We start from the raw sequence: 20,651 nt of genomic DNA, 5'->3' as shown, positions 1-20,651 counted from the left end.
GCCACAACAGGACTCGATCCATGGGGTCTGTTTTCAGTTTTAGTCTACGTAGGTTTACGGAAAGAACTGCAAGAGGGGGCAGGGGCAGGTTCTTACCAAAGGAAGCCCATGCTCCCGAGTGTTGGGAGCGATGCCCTTGAAGCCCTCCATTGTTGATGTTATTATTATGGTTAGAATTAAGTATGACTGGGTTCATGGAAAATCCCCAGCCAGCTGCAGAAGACTAATACAAACCTGGTGGTCAGGATGAATAATGATATGATAAAGTTCTGACCTTGCTGAGAAATACATCTGACGTCAGGATGCCCAAAGTGATGACCTGTGACCTTTCTGAGAAACCAACATCCTGCTGAGTAATAGATATGACAAACCTGTGGCCTTTCTGACAACCTGTCAACATCAGCCTACTCCCTGACCACACGAATACTGTGTCCTTGGCCTGCGTAAATGTTTCACACTTCCCCCCTCCCTCTGTTACCCATGTTATGGTATAAAATCAGCCTTGGGGAAAAATAAAATTGTCGCCTTGATCAGACTCTTGTCTTGGCGTCCTTCTTCGTGTCCCTTGTCCCCCATTCTCTTCCAGGTACCACCCAGCACCATCGCTTACAAATGGCGCCCAGCGTGCGGCTGTTTGGAGGTCTCCTGGAGGAGAACGTTGTGTCCCATGAATAGACAGGCCTGTCTTCCTTGTTTGTCGGAGCCTTTGCTCCCCCTCGGAGCCTTTGCTCCCCGCTTCTGGCAACCATGGACTGCCCGACCTTGCTTCAGAGGCTTGGTGTGTGTTTCTCCCCAGAGGATGCAGATCTCAGTGGTGAGTGATGGGACAAGCATTCTACAGTCACCTTTTGTGACAGGACTCAGGGAGTCACTCAGGACGCAAAGAATAGGGTTAAAAAAATTTTTTTTAAAAATTCTTAGATTTTGGAGGAATATTTGTCCATAGTTCCCCCAGGAGGGAACAATTGATACAAGAAACAGTGCCGAGTTAGTGATTGTTTAATGGATCAGCTAACCCTGTTGCTCCAGTCTGCCCTCTGTAATGGATAAAAGTTGTGTGCTTTTTGGGTTCAAGTTTGCCTTTCTCTGCATGGATGAGCAACCCTACATACGTGGATTAAAAACCTTATACCCTCATGCTATTGCAGCGGTCACTTTGTCAATCTGTGCTCTGTGGGTGGCGCTCCTGAGTTAAGGCCACTATGGGGTCTTGAAACATTTTGGTGCACCTGCCAGGAACTGCACTCCCCTCAGACCACAATTGGCGAGGATATCGGACGTAAGCTTGAGCAAATCTGTGTTTTGTGTTCTGTGTTACTTTCTGTTTTGTCTCTGTGTCATGTTGTCTTGTCTTTGTTTCATGTTGTCTTGTGTTGTCTGCATCTGCTGTCTGAAGGGTTTGAGTCCCCCCTGGAGAGGGGTTAGAGTCCCCTTGGTGGTTGCTGTGGGTCCTGTGAGGGGCTTACGGCAGTGACAGGCAGACATGCTAGTTGTCACAGGTCACAGGCCCTAGAGGATATTCTAGGAGGAGAAAGGAATCTAGAGGACACTCTAGAATCCCGTTGGGAGGTGGGATCAGATAGTCCTCCTCATCCCGGAAGCAGCTAAGGTTAAGCTGCAGTTTGGGCCAGGTACTGAAGGTATCAGGCATCTGTGGAAATCACTTATGGGACACCTTGTCTTGGTCTTGTTTGTCTAGTGTCTTTTTGGCTTTTGTTTCGTTTTTGGACTTGGACTGACGACTGTGTTTAAAACCATGGAACAGTTTGTTTTGTTTGTCAAAGAGTTTTATTTGGTCCTCTTGGTGCTCAACTTGGAAATAATTTGCTTTCGAGAAATTGTTTTCTGCCAGGGAGCCTGCCTTCTCTGCTGGCCCTATTCCAGGAGAGGAGTCGGTCTCCAGCATTAAGCCACCTTCCCCGTTAGTCATCACTGACATGGAGAATGCCTCTGATCCTATCCCCGCAACAGTCAGTTCCTGCCCCTGTGGTCAAAATGCCCCAGGTTGGGGGGCAGGGAAGCCCCTAAAGTAGTTTCAGAAAGTCTGCAGCAGACTCTGAGGAACTTTGTTTTGCCAGACAGAACCGGCCTTACCCTAGGATGATGAGAGGAGAAAGTCTTGGCACGGGCTCTTCAGCTTACTCCACTGGAGGCTGTGGCCAAGGTCAGGGTCAATGTTTTCTTCTCCATGGCCCTCTGACCCAGTGAGACGGCTTGGTAAAGGACTGCTACTGAAGTCCTGGGAGGGGTTGGGGATTTAGCTCAGTGGTAGAGCGCTTGCCTAGGAAGCGCAAGGCCCTGATTCGGTCCCCAGCTCCAAAAAAAAAGAACCAAAAAAAAAAAAAAAAAAAAAGGTCAGTACTCCAGTGTTAGCAATCTCTTTATTGGATGTAAGAGGCAGGAAGCCCTGTTTAACCGTGGACTCTTACCTCAGGAATGGCAGCGGAAAGAGTCCTTATAGCCAGTTATCTCTGACTATAGCTAACTCTCTGATACCCGAGGCTTCAGTCGGATCACACCCTCCTTCAATACTCAGATGCTATTTTCTCCTGATCTCTTGACTCAAGGTCGCCAGGAGTGTCTGACAGCCTGGAAGAAACTTCCCCCCTAAAGCAGACGAGCCATACAATTCTTTTGTCAGCCACTTGGCATCTAGCACCCAGATCCTAACCATCTCTCCACCCTTTTGTTATTAGTTCTTACTGGAAGCCTAGTGTCCTTCAGAGGCTGGGTCTCTTGAGAGCAGAGCCACCGAGCTGACACTGAAGGGAGGTACTCTTAAGGAGAATCTAAGTCCAGAGAGACAGCCGGTAACAGACTCTGGCTGCCCCTCTGCTCGCCTTTCTGTTTCACAGGCACAAAGCTTGCACTTATTTTTGCACTGGCTTTTTCATCCCAAGAAAGCTTCCTCATTTAGCTGTGTGACTGAATGCTACTTGTCACCTGATCTGGTTGTTCCACCAGCTCTCAACGAGCCAACCCCTAGCTTTCTTGCCCAGCCCCTTTCCCCTGTTCTTAAGAATTTTATCACCTGGGGTTGGGGATTTAGCTCAGTGGTAGAGCGCTTGCCTAGCAAGCGCAAGGCCCTGGGTTCAGTCCCCAGCTCTGAAAAAAAAGAAAAGAGAAGAAGAAGAAGAAGAAAAAAAGAATTTTATCACCTAATACACTGCACTCTTTGACTTATAATACCTCCCGTCCTGCTAATATGCATGTCCCAGATTCCCACTGTGGAGGCTCTAATTCTAAAACAAGGGGATGGTGCATCCCCCTAAATATTAAATTTACCTCCACGGTTTGAAACCAGGATTGGACATGTGGACATACTTGGGGTCTTAGAATGTTTCAATCAGGTGCCAATACAGGGATTATATTTACCATAAAATTGTTAAAAGAACCTGGACATTCCTACTCCCCGGCTTTTGGGTACTCATCCCAAGAAGGAGCCCATGAGGCGCTGAACACACGAGTCTACCATGAAACACTGAAACGAGTACCCAGAACCTCTAGCAGTTCAGCGTCTACGTTTCTACAGGGTTCTTGCAGGCTTCTCAGAGACTGCAGAAAAACTCCCAGTACTGAAGATGAATTCATTACAATTGGAAACTTGAAAAGCCTCAAGATGGAAATTGTACAGGCCACCAATTGGCTTTTTCATCCCAAGAAAGTGGGATGTTAATAATATCAGAATATCGGCCACACCCGTGGGGAAAGAGCACACCAAACGAACACCAACACGGTTCCACGTGGGGAGATTTTAATGGGGGAAGGAGACAAAGGAAAGGGGTGACAGAAAGAAGAGAAAAACAGACCTAGGGGGCAGGGAATCTGCCTTTTATTCCCAGGTGGAGGTGCGAATTGATCCAAAAGGTCTTCTGGGAATGTTTGGCCATTGCCATGGCAACAGTAGCCAAAAGGTGTCACTGCTAGGGGCAATTCCTGATACCAACAGAAATTACCTCGAACAGTGCATAAAGCCACGAGGAACGAGGAAGACGCTTGCTGCAGGCAGGGAGGGGTCTGGTGCTAGCATGGCTACTTAAAGAAATCAGGCCGCTCTGTACAACTTTCAGAAGGAGGAAACTGGACTCAGCTGGTGCTGGCTTGGCTGCGCGTTCCCTTGCTTGGAGCGCCTGCAGTATTTATAGGTCAGAAATGCCAGGCTGCAGGCTCCAAGCAGCAGCAGAGCGAAGAGCACGTACAGCGCCGTCTGTGCTTCTGCGATGCCCAGCATCAGCCCCAGGAAGGGCACTTCCGACTGCACGGGACTGGCCGTGGGTGCAGCGTCTAGGAAAAGGCAACGGAGGCTCAGGCTCTGGCACTGTCAGCCACCAGTGGGCTCGGAAAAATCCTGCTGACTGCTGCGGTCCAGAGGCTGCACAGTGCACCCCAAACATGCGCAGGACAAGCAAGCTCACGGCTGTGGTGTGGGCCTGGGTCCCCTTCACTGCTCTGCTGTTTTATAATTGTTTTGGTTTTTAATTTGGTTTTATAATGTGTATGTGCATACCATGATGCTCCTGTAGGGTCAGAAGACCACTTTCAGGAATTCTATTTTGGGTTCCTGGTATTGAACTCATGCCACAGTGCTTTTACCTACTGAGCCATTTTTTTCTCCTGGGCCGCCTCTAAGTAGGTAGGTAGCCATGGACGACTTTGAACTTCAAATTCTACTGCCTCTCCCTCCTAAGTGCTAAGATTACAGGGGTGTCAAAGAGCACACATGGACTGACCCATGGCTCCAGTCACATAGGTAGCAGAGGGTGGCCTTGTTGGGCATCAGTGGGAGGAGAAGCCCTGGTCCTGCCAAGGCTGGACCCCCCAGTGTAGGGAATGTGGGGGGGGCAGGAAGGGGGGACGGATGGGGAGGGGAACACCCTTATAGAAGAAGGGGAGGGGACTTATGTCCAGAAAACTGGGAAAGGGAATAACATTTGAAATGTAAATAAAAAAAATCCAACTAAAAAAAGATTAAGGGGTGTGCTGTCGTACCCCGTTTGTATGGTGCTAGGTATCACCTCGTGCACACTGGATGAGCTCCCCAGCAACTGAGACAGCCACAGCCACAGCCACAGCCACGGCCACAGCCCTGTTTTAAGCATCATTTCGGGCATCTGAAGCACAGCCTGACTTGGACAATGGTCTCTGGTTTTCATAGTCATTTATATTTTTAGTCACCCAGTGAGTATTGGCCTCAATGCTTTCACAGTCCTCTAACTTGACCTAGTAACTGCCTGGAAGCATCTGTCCTCAAGGAGGATGCCCTGGTGGTTCAGGGGTCAGGGCTGGAAGAATCCAGATCCGCTCGGTCCTACAGCAGGACCCTACTCTCTGCAGGCAACATCAGCTCTGAGTCCCGTAGCAGCCCAAGCCCTGGAGCGCCTGCTAATGAGTGAAGGGGTCAAAAGTGTGGGCGAACGTCTGAACTAGGAGGTGGGTGGGAAAAGTTCCCTCTTGCCCTTGCCCCAATAGCTGGTCCCTCCCAGAACCACCTCACCTTCTGGTTGCTGGAGACAAGGATGAGGTCCTTGTGCAGGGTCGGGAAAGCCATTGCAGCGGACGACGGTGGCATAGAACTTGGCTGATGCCTTGGGGATCCTTGGCAAAGACGGGTCAGAGCGATTCACAAAGTGCACACCGAACCTCTCTGCGAAGCCTGTGGCCCATTCAAAGTTGTCCATGACGCTCCATACCGTGTAGCCTCGAAGGTCCACCTTGTCCTGTACAGCTGCTCAAACACAGGCCTGGTGTAAGTGTTCTTCACAGCAGGACACCTCATGGCTGTCCCCACTGCCCGAACAGTAGAGTGTGAGTTCAGCTCTGAGAGCCCACCCTGTGTCTTAGCAGGTCCTCTACAGTGGACTGCAGGGCCACTGGTATCTTTCTAGAAAGGCTCAGTTCTGAGTGGAACAACCCTACTGCATTCTTCTGTAGCTAAGGCGACTGAGTCAGGGCCCTGAAAAACTCTTCCCCACAGAGAGGCAGGAGCTTCCAGAAGCAAAAGATCTGAGCTGTAATAGGGCCCCTGGCCATTCCCTTGGCTGCAGTAGAACCGAGGGACTACATACGTATCACACACACAGTGTGCAGCCATGTGTTCGTGTGAGTGCTGTGTGGGTGCATGTGGGGCCCAGAGACGATCCGCCATGGTTTTGGAATTGAATTCACGTCTCATGGGTGTGCGATGAGCACTTTACCAGCTGAGCGCTCTCCCGAGCCTGCGGCCTTGGAAACAAAAAGCCCAGGCTGCCCTCGGCCTGCTGCAGAGATGCCAAGAAGCAAGAGAACCTAAAGGTTCCAGAGGACTCAATCGGACACCCAGGGGTAGCCAGTTCAGGCAACGGGTGTTCCTTTCTAGGAAGGAAAAAGACCTGAGATTCTAGCCTCAAACAAATGCTTCAAGAGCAGAGGCCCTTGGGCTGCCGGACTGTCCTCTTCCGGACGTTGTGGTGCTCCAGCAGCCAGGGGCTCATTTGGGCCAGGCAGGGTGGAAGCCAGGACTCTTACCCTTGAGGGCTTCGTTAATGTAGCTGCGCAGGTAGTAGATCCTGTCGGTGTCGTTGAGTTCCGGTTCTCCTCGTCTGGAGACACCATTCTCGGTGACATAAATTGGAGGATTATTGTACTCCTCCTTCAGCCAGTTCAAGATCCTCCGGAAGCCAAAAGGGGTCACCTTCAGCCAGAAGGAGCCAGAGACTGGCCAAGAGCTGTCTGCAATGGAAGCAACGCCCCTGCAAGTGTACAAGGTAAACGTCAGCTCCTGTTTGTGAGCTCCAGGTCTCGCTTATGGAACCTACCCTTCCCACAGAACACACTTCACAGTCACGGACCAGCTCTGCACGTCCTGTCTTCTGCCTTCAGAGAATGGGTCTTGTAAGCATGAGCTATAACAGGAAGGGGCGTAGCAGTACCTGTCTGTACTTCTGGTGCTGGGGAGGCAGACAGAGGAAGCCCCGCACATACCCAGCTCTCACACACAAAAGGTACAATAACTTTTGCTGTTATAAATAGATCGCAATTCTAATAACAACAACAACAGTCTCGATTTTTTTTTAATGTTTGAGACAGGGTTTCTCTGTGTAGCCCTGGCTGTCCTGGAACTCACTGTAGACCAGGCTGGCCTCAAACTCACAGAGATCCCCCTGCCTCTGCCTCTGGGATTAAAGTGCTGGGATTAAAGATGTGTGCCACTACTGTTGGGCTCGTGCAAGAATTTCTTATTCTTGTTTCCCAGGTGACCGTGTGCACATAAATAATGGTTTGGCTTCTGTGCTGACGAAAGAAGCCAAGGACATGTGTTAGGGACATGTGTTAGGGACATGTGTTAGGGACATGCGTTAGGGACATGTGTTAGGGACATGTGTTAGGGACATGTGATAGGGACATGTGTTAGGGAAAGCGGCCCAGAAATGGCAGCGTTGTGTGGCCATCGCTGGATGCAACCATCAAGCACACCCTGGGGTAGAGACCATGACATATGTTCTGAGGCCAAACAGACCTGAGCACAGACGGGCACGGAACACTTTCTGCCTCACGGGCCCTGTTGACCACCTTACCTGTCTGCATCAAAGGAGGAGATGGCAGCCGGGTAGTTGAGGTTGTAAGCTAGGACAGTGGTGTAGTGGTTGAACCCGAAAAAGTCAAAGGTGCCCTTGATCCTACTCTTCTCACTCTCCGTAAACTCAGGGAGCCTAGGGGAAGAAACGTCAGGAAGAATCCCACTTCGAGGAGAGAATCTGGACAGGCAGGGAGCACTCAGAACTCCGGGTGCTTAGCTATGAGTAGAGAGTTCCCTGAGAGAGAAGCCTTCTGTGTGCCGCTTCCCTTCCCCCCAAAGAGCCTCTCTGCCCACGGCCTCACTGTGTAAGTCCCCGCCCCCGGCCCCCTCTTTCACACCATTTGGATTTTCACCGGTTATGGTAGATGTGGAAAGCACCAGCACATCTCGATCACCTTGGATGATTCCTTCGTGCTCTTAAGTAGTCTTCTGTCGTTTGAGTCCTCCCAGCTCACCCTTGGGGAGTCCCTGCACTTTCACTTGCTGTATTCAGTCACCTGATGTCTGTCCTCACTAACGGGAGAGCTCTGAGAACTCCGTGTTGGATGTGTGGACTTCTCTGTGCTCATTCTGTCGCTGGGCTCATGTTCCCCACCCTTGCGTCTCCCTCTGGAGTCCATAATACTCATCTGGTGCCCTCAAGGCCAAGGCCTGCCTGGCTCCCAGATCTCCCTCACAAGGCCCTGGGCCTACCCGCAGCAGGGTCAGTCTCAGCTCTGTGCTGCATGCACTCTGCACCCCAACCCTGAGACACAGGGACTCTGTTGCTATGAAGGCCCAGCTCCACCCAGGGCCGGCCTCCCATGTTCCTTTGGAGTTTTCCTTCTACTGAGGAAACTGAGGAGTAGGGCTCCATGTCATCTCACTACGCCAGCTGCTCTGTCGCCACTGGAGGGGCCAGACTCCGCCTACGGACCCTACTGGGTTCTGACCTAGAGGTGCAGCAGCTCAGCAAAGCCGTGTGCAGGAACCAAAATGCCCCCTCGCAGCCTGCACATCAGACACTGGCCTAGCCTCACCCGAGGACCTGTCCTGTCCGGGCCAGATGTGTGCTACACGGTAAGAACCACAGTTGTAAATATTCCAGGGCGGGAGAGATTAAGATTGGGGGAAAGCCTCACAGGCCGTTAGACACACATACTTGCTGAGTCCTTTTCTTCTTCCCCTGGCCACAGGAGCTAGGGAGAGCTGGTGACTCTGTCCCCACAAAGCCGGGGGCCATCTTTTTGTGCGTTTCCATATGCTATACCTAATGGCAACCGGATGGTTCTTACACCTGGACGGTTGGCGGCGGGCAGCCCTGTTCTGAGCATCACCGTGGGGCTAAGCACGCTTGCCCTGGCCTTTACTCTTATCTTTAGCAGTTGTGGGATCCAGGACTGGGAGCTGATCCTGACAGGAGTGAGTAGAGCCCGGAAGAAGTGGTGTTGTTATGAACCACTGCCATCTGCTGGCTGAATGGCAAACAGCATGTGCCCGGAGAGTCGGGTAAACAGGGGATTTGTCCTTGGAGTGAGGGAACAGGGTTGCTTAGAAGTGGGTGCTCTTGGGACAGAGTCTGTACTGCTCTGGAGAACAAGAACAGAGATCGTTTGTCCCTGAGCTGATTTTCTTTTTAATTAAATTTTTTTCATACAAAATGTTTTGATTATGTTTTCCTCTTCCCCAGCTCTACCCCATCCCCTATCTCCCTACTCAGCCAACTTTGTGTTTTCTCTCAAAAATAAACGAAAACTACCCATAGATCAGAGACTCAACTCTCATCAAAAATGCATCTTCCTGCAGTAGATGGGAACTAACACATGAACCCAACCGGACAGAGAGCAGAGACCGGGAGACCTAGGAGCACTAAATCCTAAATGCCTCATCGAGCCCCTCCTCCCCTCCAGGATCTGTGCACGGAACAGGAGGTAGGAAGACAGTCAGTCAGAGGTGACGGACGGCTCCACGGAGGCAGTGTCGTCAGATACGAAGGACTGAGTCTCACATGGTGTCTGCCCACGCTGTCTTAGCAAAGACAGAGCTGTGGGCGTGGCCCCAGCCTGGCACTGCCCCACACCACACGCACTGCTGTGGGCCCAGCACTTACCGGGACTTGTTGAAGCCTGCCGCCAGGCTTCTGTCGCGGATCCGTGTCTTCATCACCTCCGGGTAATCTCCGTTTTTGAAGATGGGGTTAGCAAACCAGCCCCCCATAAACTGTGAGGGGAAGGGGGTGGTAAATGTTTGTTGAAGCTGATATGGAGAGCGGTCTCTCACCTTTCACAGGCACTGGCTATCCTAGGAGGCTGTACCAGGACGGCCATCCTCTCCCTCCTGCCAGCAGCCCTTCATTGAGCATGGGTGCTCCATGTCAATATTGATTTACTGTAGAATTGATTTCCAGGGGGAGTGTGCATCCCTTGTCTTGAGAACTAGAAAATCAGGGACACTAAAGAGTTTCTCAGAAATCAAGGGATTCCGGCACCCGGAGTGATGGGTTCAGCGGGGCTCTATTGCCTACTGTACAGGTCTCATTGAAGCACTCGCATTATAGCCAAGGATGACCTTAAAGCTCACAGCCCTCCTGCTTCAGTCTCCAAGGTGCTACATTACAGACATACACCAGCACCGCCCGTCTAACGCAGTGCTGAGGACAGAGCCAGGCTTCATGCATGCTGAGCGAGTACAAGTTACAGCCTGGCCCTGTGCTAACAGGGTTTTAACATCATTAGGAGTGGCAATAGTAGTGTGTGTGTGTGCTTCTGTGTGTGTGTGTGTGTGTGTGTCTGTGTGTGTGTATGCTTCAGAGTGTGTGTGTGCATGCCTGTGTGTGTGCATGCCGCAGTGTGTGTGTATGTATGCTTCAGTGTGCGTGTGTGTGTGTGTGTGCTTCAGTGTGCGTGTGTGTGTGTGCTTCCAGTGTGTGTGTGTGTGTGTGTGTGTGTATGTGTGTGTGCTTCCAGTGTGTGTGTGTGTGTGTGTGTGCTTCAGTGTGTGTGTGTGTGTGTGTGTATGCTTCAGTGTATGTGTGTGTATGCTTCAGTGTGTGTGTGTGTGTGTGTATGCTTCAGAGTGTGTGTGTGTGCTTCAGTGTGTGCCTGTGTGTGCATGTGTGTGTGCATGCCTCAGTGTATATGCATGTGTGTGCATGCCTCAGTGTGTGCATGTGTGTGTGCATGCCTCAGTGTATATGCATGTGTGTGCATGCCTCAGTGTGTGTGTGTGTATGTATGCTTCAGTGTGCATGTGTGTGTGCATGCCTCAGTGTATATGCATGTGTGTGCATGCCTCAGTGTGTGCATGTGTGTGTGCATGCCTCAGTGTATATGCATGTGTGTGCATGCCTCAGTGTGTTTGTGTGTGCGTGTGTGTGCATGGCAGAATGAGGGTGCATACCACGGTGCACATATGGAAACCAGAAGATAGCCCTGTGGGGTGTCTTCCCTTCCACTCTACGTGAGTTCTGAGGACAGAATTCAAGGCACCAGGCTAACATTGGCAAGTAACTGCCCACCAAGCCATCCCGCCAACCCACAAACGAGTTTTTAAGCCTTAAAATCAGCTCCTGGGAGGAGAAGAGAACTCGCTGCTCTCCAGAGGACCTGCTTGGCTCTTAGCAGCCTGACCGGGTGGCTCACAACCACTTCCTGGATATCTGATGCCCTTTTCTGGACTCCACAGGCTTTTGCACTCGCACGCACATGCCCACACACAGACACACATGCATACACATGAAAATAAAATACATCTTTTAAAAAATCTCGCGGTCTCTTATAACTCATGCCGTTTGCCCAGCACACCTCTGGGTGAACAGGAAAGATTTCACACAGATGAAGAGCGTGAGGATCAGGAAAGTTAAGCATTTCCCCTCGAGCCTGAAACCTCAAGTAAGAGCAAAACTGAGTCTAGATTCAAAACCGTCGGTTCTGATCTCCATCTACTTCTGTAAACACGGGGGAGAGAAGACAGACCTGTACGTATCTCCTGGCTGCCTCCACGTCCGCCTGGTTGGTGGGATCCCTGGGCTCAGCCCAGTCACTGCTGATCGTGATGGAGATGGTGCCTCCTTGGCGGGCGCGGTATACGTCATTGTAGAGATGCCAGGCCTCAGCGTGGGCCTTTATTAGGTTGTGTCCAGCAATGTATGGAGCTGTGCCAGGCCTGAAGGAGATTCCTGAAAACACACAAGGTTGTCAGCAGGAAACGTCATCCTCTCAGCATACAGAGGGAAGACGGATTTGACACTAGGAACTGGGACTCCAATTCCCACCACTGAATGCAGAGAGTAGTCAGCCTTGCAGCGTCTTCTCAGGGAACAGGCAGCAGAGAGTTCTTAGAGAACGGAATGCGATTGCCTGGGGGGGAGGGGCAGCACTCTAGCTGACAGAAGGTGCTAGATCTCTGGTGGCTTATGTCCCCTTCTGCAGAGGGATGTCTACCGTGATGTACGCTCAGAAGTTGAGGTCCTTGAGCTCTAGAGGACCACCATGAAGTCAGGACTGGAGAACACACCCGGTGGCCACAATGACACACTCCAGGAGAACAGTGCTCAGATCAAAGTGCCAACTGAGAGCTGGGAAGATATGTCTATCAATGATCCAAGAAGTCTCTCCCCTTCCTTTTTTTTTTTTTTTTTTTTTTTTTTTTCGAGCTGGGAACCCAACCCAGGGCCTTGCGCTTCCTGAGGCAAGCTCTCCACTGAGCTAAATCCCCAACCCCCGCCTCCCCTTCCATCACAAGTTTAAATATCAGAATATGGGTTGGGGATTTAGCTCAGTGGTAGAGCGCTTGCCTAGCAAGCGCAAGGCCCTGGGTTTGGTCCCCAGCTACGAAAAAATAAAACAAAATAAAATAAAATAAAATAAAATCAGAATATGTGTGAGTGCAGGTGGGAGCTGGGGCAGCGTCGGGTGTCATTCATAGGAAGACGGGCTACTTCTCTGAGACAGGGTCACTTGTGGCCCTCACTAAGCGAGACTGAGTGGCCAGTGGGCCCCAGGGAGCCACCTGACTTTGCCTTCTCTGGGTTGGGATTACAAATGTGTCTGGGCTGTTTGTTTGTTTGTTTGTTTGTTTGTTGCATGGGATCTGGGGAGAGAATCTGATCCCCATATTTTCATGGCAAACACTTTACCAACTGACCCATCTTCCCTGGCCCATGGAGGCAAGGTTTCTAACTCACAGCCTGGCCATGATTCTCATGACATCTGGAGTTCAGGTTTTCAAGGTGCTGAGAAAATTATGACCCAAAGAGCTGACAAGTTGGACCTGGGACCTTTACCTGGAGCAGACACCCCACTGCCATAGCCATGGGCTGCAATGACGAAGGGCTCATTCAGAGTGATCCAGAACTTCACTTTGTCCCCCAGCCTCTGGAAGAGCACATCTGCGTACTCCTTAAACCGCTGCACAATTGTCTCATTCTCCCAGCCCCCCACGTCTTGCAGTGCCTGGGGCAGGTCCCAGTGATAAATGGTCACCTATGAGAAATCATATCAGAATATGAGAATCAGATCAGGGTTCCATCAAACATTTCCTCAGGAAGCTGGCAATGTGCAAGGGTCACTGACTCGGACAGGCTCGAGTAGCTCTGAACTACCTCTGAGACTGGGAAGAGAACGTTTCATTCTTTAATTCTGTCCTTGTGAGTTTATGGGCAAATTCAAAGCCAAAGTTGAAAAACTGTTTTGGTGCTGGGGAATGGCTCACTGCAGGCAGGGGAGCCTGAACTACCTCCCAGGGACATGGGAAAGACCAGGAATCCCATGTGAAAGGACAAAGCCAAAGTCCTATAAAACTGTTGTTGGTTCTCACACACACACACACACACACACACACACACACACACACAAACCACGGGACATGGGGTTGGGAATATGACTCAGGAATCCACATACTTGCTTAGCATGCATGAAGCCCTGGGCTCCATCCCAGCACCACATAGCTGGCATGGCACTGCACGCCTAAATGCAAGTATGAGGTAGAGGCAGACAGATCAGAAGTTCAAGGACGTCTTCACCTCCTTAAGGAGTTGGAGGCCAGCTGGGACATATGAGATCTTGTCTCAAACATAAGTAAATAAGTGAGACCCGGTCTGACAAATAAATGGATATGAGAGGCACCACCCTAAAAATAAATATATTCAATAAATAAAATAAGAACCCAGCATTCTGTCGGTATAAGTGGGCTCCGCTTGGCCCATTGCCTGCAGGGACCACAGCCTCACCTGTGGTGTGATGCCAGCAGCCAGCAGGGCATCAATGAATCGAACATAGTAACTGAGGCCCGCTTCATTGATGAACTTGGTGGTTCCGTCTGGGAGGATTCTAGACCAGGCGATGGAGAAGCGATAGTGGGACACGCCCAGGTTCTGAAGGGCCACCACATCCTCGGCAATCTTGTGGTAACTGTCACATGCCACGTCTCCGTTGTCATCATTCCCGATCCTCAGTGGTGTGTGGGAAAATGTGTCCCAGATACTGAGCCCTTTGCCATCTGCTCTCCACGCGCCTTCAACCTCAGATGACAAGAGACAGTCTAAGTCATCGGAACAACACAGGCTCCCTGTGTCGCCTGCGGGAGTCTCCTCTGCATGCCCCACCTCCAGGCACTAAAGCTGCTCCACACAGCACACTGCAGTCTGCTGCTGTGCTGCCTTCCTGAGTGGCCATGCACTGCAGGAGTGTGGGCATGTTCTCTGTCCCTCCGCCCCGCCCGGCTCTGGCTCTGGCTCTGGCTCTGGCTCTCTCTCTGTCTCTCTGTCTCTCTGTCTCTCTGTCTCTCTGTCTCTCTGTCTCTCTCTCTCTCTGTGTGGGTGTGTGTGTGTAAAAGAGAAAGACAGAGACAGGGAGAGTCTCATATAGCCTAGGCTGGCTTTAAACTGTGTACCAAAGGAACCAAGTATCCTACTAACGGAATCTGCTCTCCATACACCATCTCCAACTCCAAGACTGTATATTTCATTTTATTTTCCCAATTAATCCTGGCAGTGGGGTTTGGCATATGGTGGGTACTCACTAAAGATCTTCTGTGAACAATTTCATATCCCCATCACCTCTGAAGAGAGCCAATCAGAAAGCAAGGATACTTACTACTGTGGAGAATCTGTGGTCATATGCCTTCCTCCTCCCCTCTAACTCCCTTCTGATAAGCTACTGGAGAATTCCTATCTATGGTGTTCACTGGGTACGTAGGTGCCGCTTCTGTAATTTACTTTAAAACATTTCAACAACTATGGTGTGACTGTTCACAGCTAAGGCGGTGCTGTCACTCAATAATGCACATCCAGTCCTGGCTGGGAGGGGCAGAGTGCAGCCAACAGGAACCCTGTCGTGAGGACGTAAGAAGCCTGTATACATTATATGCAGCGATCTTCACTGGAGAGAGGAGATACACACATGGAAAAATGGAAGGGCTAGCATTAACCCTATGGAGTCAGATTTTTTTCCTGGGAGGTGGCTAAGTCAGAAGAGGCTCTGACTGGAAAGCAGGGGGGCCTGGGCTCGATGCCCAGCACTGCATACACTGCGAGTGTTGCTGCATGCTAGTGAGCACAGTGGAAGGTGGAGGCAGGAGGATGAGAAGTTCAAGGTCATCCTTGGTTACAGAATGACTCTGAAGCTAGCCTGGTCTACATAAGACCCTATCCCATATGAATAATAAATAAGTGTGAAGTGGGAGGGCGTAGGGCAGAGAGATACAGGCCCGTATGTGGACACACACATGCTTCTCAGTTCTGATAACTAAGAGCACTACCAGCTGTGACACTCTGGGGCCCTGAGGACACCAATATCCAGATGTTTGCTGTTGTGAAAAACAGCTGGGGCCAGAAAGGAGGATGGCTAGGGTACGGCTTAACCAGTAGAGGATCGCCTGGCTCGCATGAACCCCCGGACTATCCCATCCCAGCGTCTCAGAAACCAGGCACAATGGCGCACGCCTGTGACCCCAGCATTTGAGGAGACGGAGGCAGAAGGGTAAAGAATCCAAGAATTCGGGGTGCTCAGCAAACTGTATGAGACCCTGTCTCAAAAACAAACCAACAAAACAGGAAAAGGAGGAGGGATGATGATGACGACGACGACGACGACGATGACGATGGTTGTGGTGGTGGTGATGAAGAAGAAGGGAAGGGAGGGAGAGAGGGAGAAAATTCCACAAAATTTAAACAGAACAAATTAAAACAAAAATGCTAATCAGACCCAAGTTGAGAAATCCTGCTACAGGGGACTGACGCTGTTTGCCTGAGACATAACAAGCGAACCCTCCGGAATCTTAGCTTTGCCCCGGTGAGTCTTTAGAGTAAGGCGTTGGCCAGAGCACTGAGCAGGACGAGACCTGGGGTGTCCCGAATTGAGTGATAGAACAAATGAGCGAGTAGCTACTGTTTACCTAATGAACGTCAGTCGGTGGCAGCACTGTGTGCTGTGGGGTGGCCCAGAGGCTAGCTGACCTGGGCGGTAGTGACACCTAGACAAAGCCCGCATGAGCCCGTCCTTCCATGAATTGCTTTGTTGTTTATTTTACTACAGAGTAACCGATTCAGAGGTAGATGGGAGGGGACCCACTGTGAGCTCCTCATCAAGTGACTATTGCTTCCCCCCCATGGTACTGGAGGTCAAGCCCAGAGCCTCACGAATAATGGTGAGCGTGTCCGCCCTGACTACACCCCTTGCCATTACCTTTCCTTTTTCTGAGGAAAGTAATAGAATAGCATCACATTCTCTGTATTAGCCTCCTTTTGCATGATCGCAGTAGGAGTCTGGTGTCACAGCAGGGCAGGCAGTTTGGAGTCAATTTAGGCAAGCTGCCCACTCGATGAGCGGGGTGCGGAGACCTCTAGATGGAGACTGTCGATTGGCGGACCCTTCCCAGAACATTTTGTCACGGCTCAACCTGCTCTGTTTGGCCTTCAGATCGACAGACGCCTAGAAAATAGATACCTGGCCAATCTGGAAAGATGTGTCTAGACTGAATTAACAAAAGTAGGGGAATTGTTCTGAGTGTGAGTGGTACCCTCCAGTGGCATCCATCTCTCTCAGTTCCTGACTGCAGAGGCGACCTGACCAAGGTCCACCCCACTTCCCATCACAGCATCCTCAAACTGTGGACCAAAAATTAACCCTTTCCTGCCTGAAGCTGCCTTTGCCGGACATTTTATCACAGCGACAAGACAAGGGACAAGCCAGTCCCTACCCAAACCCATCTGACTGGATTTGGGGGTGTGAAGCACCTGGATCCCTTACAAACACACGCTGGCCCACACAGGTCTGCCGGAGGCTCCGGCTTGTGTGTTTGCCTCCCCAGTGCTGGACGGACGGAAGCCTGGAGCCCACCCAGCAGCGATGCGGGAAACTGATCTCCGTGGCCCCAAAGTCCTCACCTGGTACGAAGCAGAAGCCGCACTCCAGATGAAGCCCTTGGGAAACTCTCCATACAGGAACTCATCTTCCCTGGCCAGGGGCATGCCATTGTTGGCAATGACCTCTGCATAGTATCTGGCTGAGGCTCTTGCTGTGCGAGGTCTGCTCACATGATTAAAGTCAACGTGATACAATCCAAATCTCATGGTGTAGCCACGCAGCCACTCGAAGTCGTCCATCAGCGTCCAGGCAGAGTACCCTCGAAGGTCCACACCATCCAGCTTGTAGGCTGGGGATAGCCCACAGAAAGCAAGGAAACTTTTGTAAGAGGAGGCAGGAGCCTCAAGCAGCCTAGTCATGTGCTGCTGCTAGACTCCAGGCTTGTTCCTAAACCACAGATGTGTGCCCGGTCACTTGCTTCCCAAGAGAGCAGTGGGTTACTTTGTCACGTTTACTTTTGCTAGCTTCAGTGATCTTACAGCAATTGTTAAGGTAAAGGGGTGTGCTTCACATGCAAAGGCCTGAGCTCCCCTTAGATATTAGGCACACAAGTGAATGTATTGATGTCCTCTTTTTTTCCTTTTTTTTTTTTTTTTTGGAGCTGGGGACCGAACCCAGGGCCTTGCGTTTGCTAGGCAAGCGCTCTACCACTGAGCTAATCCCCAACCCCGATGTCCTCTTTTTTAAAGATTTATTTATTTATTATATATGAGCACACTGTAGCTGAAGGCATCAGATCTCATTACAGATGTTGTGAGCCACCATGTGGTTGGTGGGAATTGAACTCAGGACCTCTGGAAGAGCAGTCAGTGCTCTTAACCTCTGAGCCATCTCTCCAGCCCAATGGTGTCCTTTAACTTTCTTTTCTCTTCTTTCTTTTTTGGTTTTCATTTGTGGGTTGGAAACTAGGGCTTTGGATTCTAAGCAAGCAACTTCCCAACTGAACCACACCCGGAGCTCTGTAAGTGGGAATTTTACATTTCTATTTGTGTATGTGTGTGTGTATGTTTGTGTATGTGTGGGTGTGTGTGGGTGTGTGTGTGTCTGTGTGTGTGTTTGTAAATGTTTGTGTATGTGTGTGTATGGTGTGTGTATGCTGTGTGTGTGTGTGCATGTTTGTGTCTGTGTGTATGTTTGTGTGTGTGTGTGTGTGTGTGTGTGTGTGTGCGTGTGTGTGTATGTGTGTGTGTGCATGTTGTGTGTCTGTGTGTATGTTTGTGTATGTGTGTGTGTGTGCATGTTTGTGTGTCTGTGTGTATGTTTGTATATGTGTATGTATGGTGTGTGTGTGTATGGTGTGTATGTGTGTGTGTGAGTGTGTGTGTGTATGTTTGTGTATGGTGTGTGTGTGTGAGTGTGTGTGTATGTTTGTGTATGTGTGAGTGTGTGTGTGTATGTGTATGTGCATGTTTGTGTGTGTGTGTGTGTGTGTGTGTGTGTGTGTGTGTGTGTAGGCCAGAAGACAACCACAGGTGTCATTCCTTGAGTGTCACCCATTTTTTTTCAGAGCCTCTCATTTGACCTGGAGTTCACCAAGTGGACTAGGCTGGCCGTCCAGTGAACCCCAATAGTGCACCCCTTCTGCTTCCTAGGCCCAGAGATTTTGAATGGATACTCTGTCTGGCCTTTTCCTATAAATTGAACTCTGATCTGTGCTTGCAAGACAAACACTTTTCTTCCCTGCCCCATGCTCCAAAGAGAGCCCTTCAAAGCACCTGCCAAAGCATTGAGAGCCGTCATTTACGGAGGACTGGGAGTTGGGGAGGTTTAGGGAGACGAACCGAACCTCCACGTACCTTTCAGTGCCTCGTTGATATAGGTTTTGTGGTAGAAGATCCTTTCTGTGTCATCCAGTGTGGGGTTTTCCAGCCCCTGTCCATTTTCAGTGATATAAATAGGAATGTTGCCATACTCCTCCTTGATCCAGTTCAGCAGCCTCCTCGTCCCCCAGGGAACGTCTGGGTGCATCACACCCATCGACGAGTTCATTTCGATGAGCTTCAACTCCATGTCATCATCATAGCTGGGTGGGTTCAGCCTGGGAGTGCTGTGCTGCACAAACACAGACGTGTAGGTGTTGATGCAGAAGACATCAGCGGTGCCTCTGATGTAACTCTTCTCTTCCTCTGTGAAGCTAGGCAGGCGGGAGCTGGCCAGGTGCTGCAGCTCACTCCTGTTCCCCACAGTCCATTTCATGACGTCCGGATAGTCCCCGTTTTTAAAAATCGGGTGGGCAAACCAGCCCATGGTAAACTGCAGCATCCGGTCAGCGGCTTCCACGTCCCTTTGGAGCCCTGGGTCCTTGGGTTCTGCCCAGTGAGTGTTGAGGCTGAGAGAGATGACACCTTTCTGCTCCGAGCGGTACTTCTCATCGTAAGTATGGTAGACCCTAGCGTGTGCCTTAATGACAGCATGGCTAACCTTATAAGGTAGCCAGCCCGGCTCCTGAACACTTGGGGGAAATATCCCTGAGCTGTAGCCTAACACCACGTGACACCAGGGCTCGTTAAAGGTCATCCAGAACTTGACTCTGTCACCAAAGGTCTTAAAGCAGAAGTCTGCATAGCTGTCAAACAACTCAATCAAAGAGGGGTTCTCCCAACCCCCAATATCCTGGAGGGCCTGGGGCAGGTCCCAGTGAAACAGTGTCACCATGGGGAAGATGTTGTTGTCCACCAAGCTGTCAATCAGCCTGTTGTAATAATCAACGCCTTGTTTGTTGATGGTACTGTTTCTTCCTGTTGGGAAAATTCGAGACCAGGAGATGGAAAATCGATAGGACTTGACCTTCAGGGTTCGAAGGATGTTTAAGTCGGCGTCCAGTTGGTGATAGCTGTCACACGCTACGTCTCCGGTGGCATTGTCTTTCACACCATTCCCTGGGGTGTGGGTGAAGTTATCCCAGATGCTGGGGCCTTTGCCATCAGCATTCCAACCTCCTTCGATCTGATAGGCTGAAGAGGACACGCCCCACAGGAAGTCATCCCGGAATGTGCCGTGATAGAACAAGTCTCTTTCAAACCTGGGCTGCTTGGAGAACTTCTCCCACACTATTTTAGCCTTGGAGGGCACCTCTGATGGAAGGCTGTCGGTGGCCCTGGCTCTGGAGGTGACGTCTGCGCTCACGGGCAGTGGGTTTCTTTTGACTTTCTTGGCTGAAAAACCATTCTTTTCAATGATACTGGTGAAGAAGTAGGCAGATTTCCTGGGAGTTCGTGGCCTGCTGCTGTCATTGAAGTTGACATGGTATAGCCCAAACCTCTGACTGTAGCCCAGGGGACCTTCATAGCCGTCAATGAGGGAACGAGCAATGTACGAACGGACATCCACCAAATCCTCCTTGACAGCTGTAAAGAGAAAATGAAAGTCAGTGTGTGTGTGTGTGTGTGTGTGTGTGTGCGCGCACGCTTACCCGGCACAAACTACCTATTGTTCTTCATCCCCCCTTAGCCTGGGTTTTCTCTTTTTAACTTAAAAAATGTTTATGCATATGGGTGTTTTGTCTGCATATATGTCTGGGTACCACGTGTGTGCAGTGCCTGCAGGGGTCAGAAGAGGGCATCAGGTTCCCTGGAACTAGAGTTCCAGATGGCCGTGTGCTGCCATCAGGGTCCTGGGAATTAAACTCAGGTTCAGACAGTGCTCCTAACCATTGAGCCATTTCTTCGATTGCCAAACCCCTCCCCGCATTGCCTTAAAAAAAAAAAAAATCATGTGCCCCAGGCTGTGTTCAAACTCTATGTAGCCAAGAG

The 20,651-nt window shown here is 50.5% G+C and overlaps 1 protein-coding gene across 1 annotated transcript in view; it reads right to left on the bottom strand.

Annotated features, from left to right (window-relative positions):
* Positions 1–3,737: 3,737 nt before the first annotated feature.
* The window catches only part of Lct (lactase), a 43,059-nt gene continuing 26,145 nt past the window's right edge, over positions 3,738–20,651 (bottom strand). Inside the window, exons 8-17 of the mRNA XM_032915165.1 lie at positions 18,696–20,246; positions 16,920–17,188; positions 13,764–14,054; positions 12,819–13,017; positions 11,509–11,711; positions 9,645–9,754; positions 7,554–7,688; positions 6,505–6,728; positions 5,495–5,725; positions 3,738–4,284 (exon numbers count right to left, since the gene is read on the bottom strand). Coding sequence (XP_032771056.1) covers positions 4,067–4,284; positions 5,495–5,725; positions 6,505–6,728; positions 7,554–7,688; positions 9,645–9,754; positions 11,509–11,711; positions 12,819–13,017; positions 13,764–14,054; positions 16,920–17,188; positions 18,696–20,246 — 3,431 coding nt within the window. The 3' untranslated portion in view covers positions 3,738–4,066. The remainder of the gene's footprint in view (positions 4,285–5,494; positions 5,726–6,504; positions 6,729–7,553; positions 7,689–9,644; positions 9,755–11,508; positions 11,712–12,818; positions 13,018–13,763; positions 14,055–16,919; positions 17,189–18,695; positions 20,247–20,651) is intronic.

This window comes from Rattus rattus, chromosome 10, assembly GCF_011064425.1.
Source record: "Rattus rattus isolate New Zealand chromosome 10, Rrattus_CSIRO_v1, whole genome shotgun sequence".
NCBI classification, from domain to species: Eukaryota; Metazoa; Chordata; class Mammalia; order Rodentia; family Muridae; genus Rattus; species Rattus rattus.
Note: the sequence above shows the minus strand (reverse complement) of the source record. Positions and strands in the feature narration are given on the sequence as shown.